Source organism: Mesoplodon densirostris, chromosome 17, assembly GCF_025265405.1.
Source record: "Mesoplodon densirostris isolate mMesDen1 chromosome 17, mMesDen1 primary haplotype, whole genome shotgun sequence".
Lineage (NCBI taxonomy): Eukaryota > Metazoa > Chordata > Mammalia > Artiodactyla > Ziphiidae > Mesoplodon > Mesoplodon densirostris.
The window spans coordinates 49143205-49154188 of record NC_082677.1 but is presented as its reverse complement, the minus strand read 5'-3'; the positions used below and the strand labels follow the sequence as shown (position 1 = coordinate 49154188).

The window sequence follows — 10984 nt, the reverse complement described above, 5'->3', positions numbered from 1 at the left end:
TATTTTAAAAGCTCAACTGATCAAAATGCAATACAAGAATGTATCAAATTAAATAAATCTCCTAGGGCTTCCCTGGTGGCGCAGTGGTTGAGAGTCCGCCTGCCGATGCAGGGGACACGGGTTCGTGCCCCAGTCCGGGAAGATCCCACGTGCCGCGGAGCGGCTGGGCCCGTGAGCCATGGCCGCTGATCCTGCGCATCTGGAGCCTGTGCTCTGCAACGGGAGAGGCCACAGCAGTGAGAGGCCCGCGTACCACAAAATAAATAAATAAATCTTCTAAACCTTGAAGTCAATAAAGCTTGAGGTTTGTGTAAAGTGTGTTGTTAGTCCCTAATACTAGGGAAGACAGCATCCTCTAAACACGGTAGGAGAGGAACTCTAAAACTTTGGAAGGAATCGGCAGCTCCTGGACTTCTTGGGTGGGCATCACTCTCCGGATTGATATGCGACATAAATGTTGAAGGCTAGGGACTTGCCTTGGAGTGGCCCCAAAATACACACTTCCATCATGTGTCCCAGCAGCTAAAACACTGCCATCAGTAGAAAAGGCACAGCAAAGACTATTGCTCAAAGGTGTAACTTGTACTGGATAATCCTCATCAGTTCTCCAGAACCTCATCATTTTATCATCAGCAAGGCTTGCAACATGCAGTCCATCATGACTAAACGAGACAGATCGTACCCATCGGTCATTTGCTCCTCCAGCAAATATTGGAGTGGGTGGGGGAAACAGGTGCCCAAATTCCATCAGAACATCTCCAGTGTGTGGATCCCAGATATAAACTCGAGTATCCTAAGATGCCATAGCCAGTAATGCTCCATCAGGAGAAAAGTCACAAGCTACAACATCATGGTGATGTCCTTCTAGTTTCCGTATCATGGTATATTTATCCATATTCCAAAGGAAAACTGCTTTACTGGTTCCCACTGAGCACAGCATAGAAGAGTCAGGAGAGAATGCACAGCTGTACACCCAGTTCTGATGGCCCCTCAATACTTTAATCGTGTTTCTGTCATCTTTCAGGTCCCACACTCTCAGAGTTTTGTCTCTTGAAGCTGACACCAGGATCAAGCTCCCATCTGGAGCAAAAGTTAAATCTCTGACCACTTCAGTGTGACCTACCAAGTTAAGGAGGGGTTTTCCTGTATATACATCCCATATTTTGATACGCCCAGTGTTTAACCCTGTGGCAAGGAGTAGCTGATCTTGTCCAAATCTGAATCGATGCCATTCTATGTTTACACAGAGACTCTGTTTTTCTGGAACTGAAGATCCAAAAGCAAGACTCCAGACTATAGCACCACAGTCTATAATATGTTCACGAGGCTTATTTTTTTGACCACCATCACTGTTTTGTCTTGACAATCTTTTTTTTTTTTTTTTTTGCGGTACGCGGGCCTCTCTCTCACTGTTGTGGCCTCTCCCGTTGCGGAGCACAGGCTCCGGACGCGCAGGCCCAGCGGCCATGGCTCACGGGCCCAGCCGCTCCGCGGCATGTGGGATCTTCCCGGACCGGGGCACGAACCCGTGTCCCCTGCATCGGCAGGCGGGCTCTCAACCACTGCGCCACCAGGGAAGCCCTGTCTTGACAATCTTAAACTGCTTGAATTGGTGATATTCTTGGTGCCATGCAAGAGAAAGTTCTTAAGGCAAAAGCAACAGTCCAATTTTCACGACCCCATTTCTTGTCAAAAGGAGCTGCAGGAGCTAAAAGTTCACCTGTAGTACGTGATCTCACGATCTCTTACTCGTTGACCCTCGGGGGAAAGCTGGCCATCTAAGGGGCACCGTCTGATTCCGGGGGCGCGATGCGGACGCAACGACAGAGAAAGGAAAGGCGAGCGCCCGAGAGGCGTGACGCGGGCTGGGTCCCTCCCGGTCCCAGGGACGGAGGGGATGGGCGGGGCGGTCCTGGCGGCTTCTGCCGACCGCCCCGGGAAAGCTCTGGGAGGCCTCGGACCAAACTATGGAGTCAGACACTGACAATAGATGCTGTTCCCTTCCTCACGCCTACGAACCAAGACGCTTCCCTCCACACAACCGACTGCAGACGAGACACTGGAGCAAGATCTTGTTTTTAAAGAGTAGAAAAGTGGTTGCCCAGGGCTGTGGGTGGGGGAAATAGGGAGATGCTGATAAAAGGGTATAAATTTTCAATTATAAGGTAAGGTATGAGGATCTAATGTATAATATAGTGACTATAGTTGATAACACTGTATTGTATAATTGAGATTTGCTAAGAGAGTAGAACTTAAATGTTCTCACCAAATAAAAAGGATAACTGTGTGGGGTGATGGAGGTGTTAATTAACTCCATGGGGGAAATCCTTTCACAATGTACGTGTGTATCAAATCAGCCCGTTGTATACTTTAAATATCTGGCAATTTTATGCGTCAATTATACCTCAATAAAGCTGAAAAAAGATCCTGTTTTTTATAAAATGAACCACATTTGCTAATTTCTGACTACAATTTGAGACTAAAACTTGCAATAAATGATGCAGTAAAAATAATATAGTAATATTATAGAGACTCTGTAACTATATTCTGGAATCTCTTTTTTATTCCAAAATAGTCATTACGTCAATGGGTAAATGTACCCAGTTTTACCATAAATTGTTTTAAAATTTATTTATATTTATTTATTTTTGGCTGCATTGTGTGTTCGTTACTGCACGTGGGCTTTCTCTAGTTGCGGCGAGTAGGGACTACTCTTTGTTGCAGCGCACCGGTTCTAGGCATGCAGGCTTCAGTAGTTGTGGCTCGTGGGCTCTAGAGCGCAGGCCCAGTAGTTGTGGCACACGGGCTTAGTTGCTCCACGACATGTGGGATCTTCCCAGAACAGGGCTCGCACCCGTGTCCCCTGCATTGGCAGGCAGATTCTTAACCACTGTGCCACCAGGGAAGTCCCTTGTTTTTAATAAAGAAGTAACTTACTGTTGAGTATCAGTCTCCTAAAACATTTTAATGGCTCATACATAGTTCTTTTTGTATTTCATCATTGAAACAATTTAGCAAATACCATAAGCTGAGATACGATGGAGACACCTGTATTATGGAGCAAAAGTCTCACACCGAATTATTTGTTCTCATTCTTGTTTCTTCTCTACTTCAGTGATGTCTTCTGTGCCTCTTCCAGCAATATTTGCTGACAAAGGAATATACTTGTATCCGTTTCCATGTTATTTCCAGTATTTTATTGCAGCCATTTTTCCTCAGTAGGAAGAGCAAGAGGATTTGCCGTTATATGCATCTGTTATTACGTAAGCTCAAAAGATGCTTGTAGGGGGCTTCCCTGGTGGCGCAGTGGTTGAGAATCTGCCTGCCAATGCAGGGGACACGGGTTCATGCCCCGGTCCGGGAGGATCCCACATGCCGCGGAGCAACTGGGCCCGTGAGCCACAACTACTGAGCCTGCGCGTCTGGAGCCTGTGCTCCGCAACAAGAGAGGCCGCGACAGTGAGAGGCCTGCGCACCGTGATGAAGAGTGGCCCCCGCTTGCCACAACTAGAGAAAGCCCTCGCACAGAAATGAAGACCCAACACAGTCAAAAATAAATAAATAAATAAATAGATAAATTTTTTTTTTTTTTTTAAAGCTGCTTGTAGGGGTTTCCCTGGTGGCGCAGTGATTGGGAGTCCGCCTGCCGATGCAGGGGACACGGGTTCGTGTCCCGGTCCGGGAGGATCCCGCATGCCACAGAGTGGCTGGGCCTGTGGGCCACGGCCACTGAGCCTGTGCATCCAGGGCCTGTGCTCCGCAATGGGAGAGACCACAACAGTGAGAGGCCCGCGTACCGCAAAAAAAATAAATTAATAAATAATAAAAATTTTTAAAAGATGCTTGTAAACATTTATTACTGTATGTAGTATGTCAAAGAGAGATTAAATCTTACTTGACTTTAAGCATCACTGGAAAAATTGTAGATGTTCATGTTCCTCATGTTTCTAAAAATCTTGCTTGCAAAGTGATGACATAAATAAATTGTAACACATCACAACATGCCAAATGAAGAAACCATTGTCCACCCCGCCACAGGGTGGGGTGTGCACTCAGCCCTCAGGACATCTACGTACTACACTACGCGTTCTGCACTACATGGGACTAACACAGCCGTAACGACAAGCGTGTCTGTGTCAACCCTTCTATGAAATACCAGAAATGCTTAAAATGTTTCTTTTCAAATATAAAGACACATATAAATAAATTTTCTAATATGTTCCTCATACAGCACAATGGATCATCTTGCCCATCGTTGTAGAGACTGCTCCCAAAGAGATGAGGCGAAACGGGCAACGCAGAGGTCACTGGAACCACCACTGTCCTACTGAAAATTAAGCCTACTGAGACGACAAATGTCATTTTATTACACCTTTTCGTGATGAGCACACATTTATAAATATTATTTGAGAAAAACTTTAACATTTTTAGTCAGAATCATCCTAATGATCTCTTTTTAAATAGTGGCAAAAGGGGAGAATACTAACTCCTGGTTTTAGTTGGTAAATATTAAAGTAACTGTGGTATGCCAAATAATGTTCCCATCCTAATCCCTGGAAGCTGTATGTTTCCTTATGAAAAGGGACTTTGAAAAGTGAAAGAGGGACTTTGCAGATTTGATTCAGGATCTAGGGGCAGAGAGGACCTTTGGTTGACAGAGCAGACCTGGTGACCCAAAGAGATGACCTGCCTGAGATGAAGGGATGAGGGTTGAAGCTGAACACTGGGTGACCTGTGCTGCATGGTCCTTCAAGCCATGGAAGATGGGAAAGTTGACACCCCAGTGGATGCCATCATGAAGGGCTAACCAAGTAGAAAGACCAGACAGGATGCTAGGTGCTGCAGTGGTCACTGGCATAGCAACTAGGTGCATAGAACAAGGTGCTTCCACAGGCCCACCATGGGGCCATGACTCTGTCACCATGTAAACCAAGCCAAGGTCAGATAACAACTATGGGGCAGAAGAGGGGTTAGGGAATATCCTGATCTGATTGGACTTAAATCTGAAAAAGCTGGAGAGAAGAAATAGGCAAGACTAGATTTGAGTTTTCTTGCCTTCAGGTGGAATGGGGCTCTAAGTATATATTAATTTTGACTATAAAATTGTAAATAATTTTAATTATAAAAATATTAATTTTCATGGCTGAATTCATAGTTATTTTATAGTATGAAAATACCACACTTGTACCCTGTCCCTAATACACCTGGCACACAGTGAATACTCAGTAAAGACTTGTTAAGGTGAACTGAGGTCATGGGAGAGGCTCTTTCTTGGCTTCTCTCTGCACTTCCATTGGCCTCCTCTTCAGCTGTGAGCTATATTCCTGACCCTAGAACTTAAATGTATTCAGAAAGAAGGCAACATGGATATCCTAAACCTCATTATACATCCGAACTTGAAACTGACACAAAGTCAGTATTTTACGACTAAGGGCTCCCAGGAAGCTAGTCTGATTTGGAGGTAGAAACGGATTTAAGAACACAGAGGACTTGCAAGCTTGACCCAGGAGCTCTCTTGGCCATCTGTGATGAATATTTTCCTGCTGCCGTAGAACAGGTTGAAAGGGCAAATGAGCTTCTGACAAATGTAAGAACTCTCTATTTAGCCTGAAATGGCAACAGGCAGACCAACGCCTCCCATGCAGGTCTGTGACACTGAATTCATTACAGATCTAATAAAGCACTTTAGCTATCAAAAATACACACACACACAAAAATTTAAGTAACAGCAAGTAGCACACAAAAATATGTAAGTTAAAAGCCTAAATGTAACCTAGAAAGCACTGCTCCATCCTTTTCCTGATTCTAATAGGTCTCTCCTATGGAGTTTTCAATAAATCCTATTTTTCCCAATCTAATTTTAATAGCAAGGAGTTTTTTTTTTTCTTCTTCTTCTTCTTTTTGCGGTATGTGGGCCTCTCACTGTTGTGGCCTCCCCCGTTGCGGAGCACAGGCTCCGGATGCGCAGGCCCAGCGGCCGTGGCTCACGGGCCCAGCCGCTCCGCGGCACCTGGGATCTTCCCGGACTGGGGCACGAACCCGTGTCCCCTGCATCGGCAGGCGGACTCTCAACCACTGCGCCACCAGGGAGGCCCAATAGCAAGGAGTTTTGATAATCTTTCACAGGATTGTGTTATAAAACTGGTGTTGAAAAATACTCTCCATGACGAGCTTTGAGGATCTTTACAGCGTAAGCATTAAAGAGCTTCACACAGAATCGTCAAACAGAATCACCAAGAGAATTACTGGGTCAACTAAATGTATTAAACAATCTCATGGGATTACAGTACCTAAAACCCACAATCTTAAGTTTAAAATTTAATCATAAGAAGATGAGCATTTAACCCACCATTCCTTCATGAATTTTTACAGAAGAAACCAGAAAAAGTATGAGACTATTTTTCACACCCACAAAGTATTCACAAGTATTTACAAATTATCCAGGTTACCAATTTTTCACCTCATCACCACCATGATCTCTTCAAGATTGCTTGAACAGATCAAATTTTCTCAAGTACTCCCTCACATAATCCTTGGTGGGCACGACAGAAGGAAATATTCTTGTCCCCTCCCCTGTGCTCTCTATACTGTTCCTTAAGAAACTCGCGGACTTACAAGGTTCTAATTTTGAGAGACAGGGTCTCACATCATATTGATACAAGTACACAATTTTTAAGAGAATTCATAAAGGCTAACTATGGTAAATGTTGTGCTTAACCCCCAACATTTACTCCACCAAACTCCCATCAGTCAGCAGTAGCATCATCAGGAAGTTGATTCTCACTTAAGGGGGCCCCCTGGTTCAAAACTGGTCAAATAACCCAAGGCTGGCCTATGAGAAGACAGAAGTTTGGCTAATGGCTTCTGGAAAAGGTCCCTTATACGCTGAAGAGCAATGAAGATGCTGAGGCATCTCTTCCAGTGAATATGAAAAAAGAAGCGTGGAGCCTGTCTGCCATCTTGCAACCGTCGTAATAAGCAGCCTTCGGAGCAGACAGCGTTGTGATGGCCAAACAGCCTGAGATGAATGATACGGTTTTTTTTTTGTTTTTTTTTTTTTGCGGTACGCGGGCCTCTCACTGTTGTGGCCTCTCCTGTTGCGGAACACAGGCTCCGGACACGCAGGCTCAGCGGCCATAGCTCACGGACCCAGCCGCTCTGCGGCATGTGGGATCTTCCTGGACCGGGACACGAACCCGTGTCCCCTGCATCAGCAGGCGGACTCTCAAACACTGCGCCACCAGGGAAGCCCAATGATATGGGTCTTTGATGACATTATTAAACTGCTGGATGAACTGACCTTCTTGACTTTCTCTCAGGTGAGGAAATAAACGTATATCTAAGTCAATTTGAGCTTGCAAACGAACCAACTTTAATGAATGTCATTTCTTTCTAGTTAAACCCAAACCCCTATTTCCAGCTACCTTCACCTACTTCTTCTCCATGTACGTCAACCCTGGAGTACTGTGGCATGTCCAAAACAGAACTCATTTCCTTTTCCAACAATATCAGTCTCTACACTATCCAGGCTTGGGGTCCTACAGTTATTCTTTTGCTTCTCTTTAGGTCGTGTCATGTCTTTGAGTCATGATCTCTCAACCATTGGCTTATTCCTTTTTGTGGTCTCACCACCCTATGTCAGATCTACACCACTCCATGGAGACATGATCCCACATAGTGTATCTAGGGATCTCCTGATTCCTCTAGGAAAGAGGCCAAAGTGTGTATGCTTTTGATCGAATACAACGTAAGGGAGGCACCTCTGGGGATCTGATCCCAACTCAGAAATGGTATTTTGTTCCTTCTGCATGCTCTATCTGCTAAGATTATGTCTGCTCTTAAAGATGCAGTTCAGGCTTCCCTGGTGGCGCAGTGGTTGAGAGTCCGCCTGCCGATGCAGGGGACATGGGTTTGTGCCCCGGTCCGGGAGGACCCCACATGCCACGGAGCAGCTGGGCCCGTGAGCCATGGACGCTGGGCCTGCGCGTCCGGAGCCTGTGCTCTGCAACGGGAGAGGCCACAGCAGTGAGAGGCCTGTGTACCGAAAAAAAAAAAAAAAAAAAAAGATGCAGTTCAAATATCAACTCAGCTGTGAAGTTGCTTCACAACTGAGTAAATGTAAATGTAAATGTCTCATGGATTCTCACACACTGGATTTCTCTCATAGCCCTGGTCTTTTCTACCAGGCACTAGAATACTTTGGGTATGTGCCTTTCCCCTCCATGAGAATAAGGATTGCTTTGTATTCATCAAATACACTCCTTCCATGTTTTATGACATTAATCTGAAAATTGCTTTTTCCCTGTCCTGTACACATGGATTTTAAACACATACTAGGGTTTTTAAATGCCACTTTTTTAACGTCTTTATTGGAGTATAATTGCTTCACAATATTGCATTCGTTTCTGCTGTATAACAAAGTGATTCAGCTATATGTATACATATATGTCCATATCCCCTCCCTCTTGCGTCTCCCTCCCTCCCACCCTCCCTATTCCACCCCTCTAGATGGTCACACAGAACCGAGCTGATCTCCCTGTGCAAAGTAGCTGCTTCCCACTAGGTATCTATTTTACATTTGGTAGTGTACATATGTCCATGCCACTCTCTCACTTCGTCCCAGCTGACCCTTCCGCCTCCCAATGTCCTCAAGTCCATTCTCTACGTCTCTGTCTTTACTCCTGTCCTTGTCCCTAGATTCATCAGAACCTTTTTTTTTTCAGATTCCATATGTATGTGTTAGCATATGGTATTTGTTTTTCTCTTTCTGACTTACTTCACTCTGTATGACAGACTCTAGATCCATCCACCTCACTACAAACAGTTCAATTTTTTTTTTATTCCATTTTTACTGGTATTAACTGGGACTTGCATTAGCACACCTTAACACCTCTTCCAGATGGCAAGGATTGATGTTAGAGCGGTAGATAAAATGAGTAAAATCCCAGCCCTGGCATATACACTATTAGAGCTGTCTCTCAACCTACAATCAGGCAGTAGTTTTTATTCCAGGCCTATTCCTTGGAACCCAGCTAGTTTCTTTCTTTCTTTTTTTTTTTTCTTTTTTTTTTTTGCTACTTCTCACACCATGATAGAAATGAAAATTAAGTATTGAATAAAATGCCTAGATTACATTCTTGAATAGAACAAATTTAATTTTCATGCTACTTTCCTTTTTGAATCTAGCACTGCAGAGGCTCTGGGTTTTAATGACTCCAGGGGATAAAAGCATCCTCTCCCCTCCTCTACCAGTCATGCCTACCCATAAAATAAAAACTTTTGATTTCTCAAAAATATTGAAGAAATCATCCCTTCCTTCTACTCTTCTCACTCACTCACTCCTCCCCACCATCTCTTTGGGACAGACTGAATGTTAGAATTTGCCACTCACCAATGGCCTGGCCCCTCAATCCTTCCTTGGCCTTGTCTTATGAAGCTGCCTGTCCACAGGCCATGTGCCACCTTCTCCCCCCATGTGGTTCTCCCACAAACACAGAGGACAAAGAGCTCTTCTCTTGGCTACTCAATTGCTAAGCTCAATTCAAGTAGGAGGAAGCAGGAAGTGCGCCAGCAGAAATGACGGTGATATTTTTTGATCCCTGCCCCTTGCAAAGATTCCCAATGGACCCAGCACTCTGATTATTCCTCCCCATACACACACAGATAATTCTCATATGTAAACAAAACAAATGAAAGGCTGGAGAATACACATGTACCTATTGCCTCTTTAAGTCAAGATTATAAAGGGTAACTTTAAGAATATTTACAAAATTTTAAAACGTAGAACTTTCTTATGTCTTAGTATGGCATCTAGGACTTCCCTGGTGGCGCAGTGGTTAAGAATCCGCCTGCCAATGCAGGGGACACGGGTTCGAGCCCTGGTCCAGGAAGATCCCACGTGCTGCGGTGCAATTAAGCCCATGCGCCACAGCTACTGAGCCTACGCTCCAGAGCCCGTGAGCCACAACTGCTGAGCCCGTGTGCCACAACTACTGAAGCCGGTGCACCTAGAGCCCATGCTCCGCAACGAGAAGCCACAGTAATGAGAAGCACGTACACCACAACGAAGAGTAGCCCCCCACTCACGATAACTAGAGAAAGCCTGTGTGCAGCAATGAAGACCCAATGCAGCCAAAAATTAATTAATTAATTAATTTTAAAAATATATGGCACCTAGACGGCAATTTCTGACTTGGCCTCTCCCTGCTTCCCACAAAGCATACATGGAGACATTGAAAGTGATGAAAAGTCTTAACACTGAGATCTACCACTGGCAATGCTAGACTCTGGGAGTGGGAGGGTACAGAATTTCAATCAACTACCATGAAACTCAACTGTGAATCATAATTTAAGGACCAAAGATTGTCTGTAGCTTGAAGTGAGGCACAGCGACCAGGTCCGGGGCCTCAGCCGAGAGACCCAAAGTTTGCGTCTCAGAACACGGCAGAACAGACAGAACCCAGCTGGCTGTCTCTGCCTCTGGAAGCAGCCAGTGCACTCTAACCCCAGTGCCTCTGTTTCCAGGACATTCTGAGAGTCCCCCAAAACTACAGGGCAAGTGGTGAAGGGGAAGCAGCACATGTGTCAAGGGAACTCACAACACACTGGGAAGTGCAGCTCTGATTCCTAATATATCATGGGCGGTGGGGGGTGGGTACAGAGAGAACGTGGCCTGGAGATGGCTTTCCAAGCTCTCCCTCAGTTCATCTCACTGGGTAAATAGACCACACATCAGGACATTCAGAGGTTGCTAGGCACTGGAAATTGGGCTGGGTGCTGTGTACATGAAAGACCCCCCAACTGAACATCTGAGGTGGTCAATCCACCAATACCAAAATGTACATGATCTCCAGTCATCAACTGGGTTCTCATCTTACTGCATCTCTGGGTAGCCTTTGACACAGCAGGTCCCTTCCGCCTTGAAACATGCTCTTGACTTGATTTCCAGAACACCAGTGTGTGGGTTCTTCTCCTGCCTCTGCAT

At 45.1% G+C, this 10984-nt stretch overlaps 1 protein-coding gene across 1 annotated transcript; it reads right to left on the bottom strand.

Moving 5' to 3' along the window:
* Nucleotides 1-284: 284 nt before the first annotated feature.
* On the bottom strand, nt 285-10984 carry LOC132477433 (WD repeat and SOCS box-containing protein 1-like). The gene is given in 2 exon segments (XM_060079777.1): nt 285-1367; nt 10878-10984. Coding segments are annotated over 2 exon segments (1119 nt in total). The 3' UTR covers nt 285-355.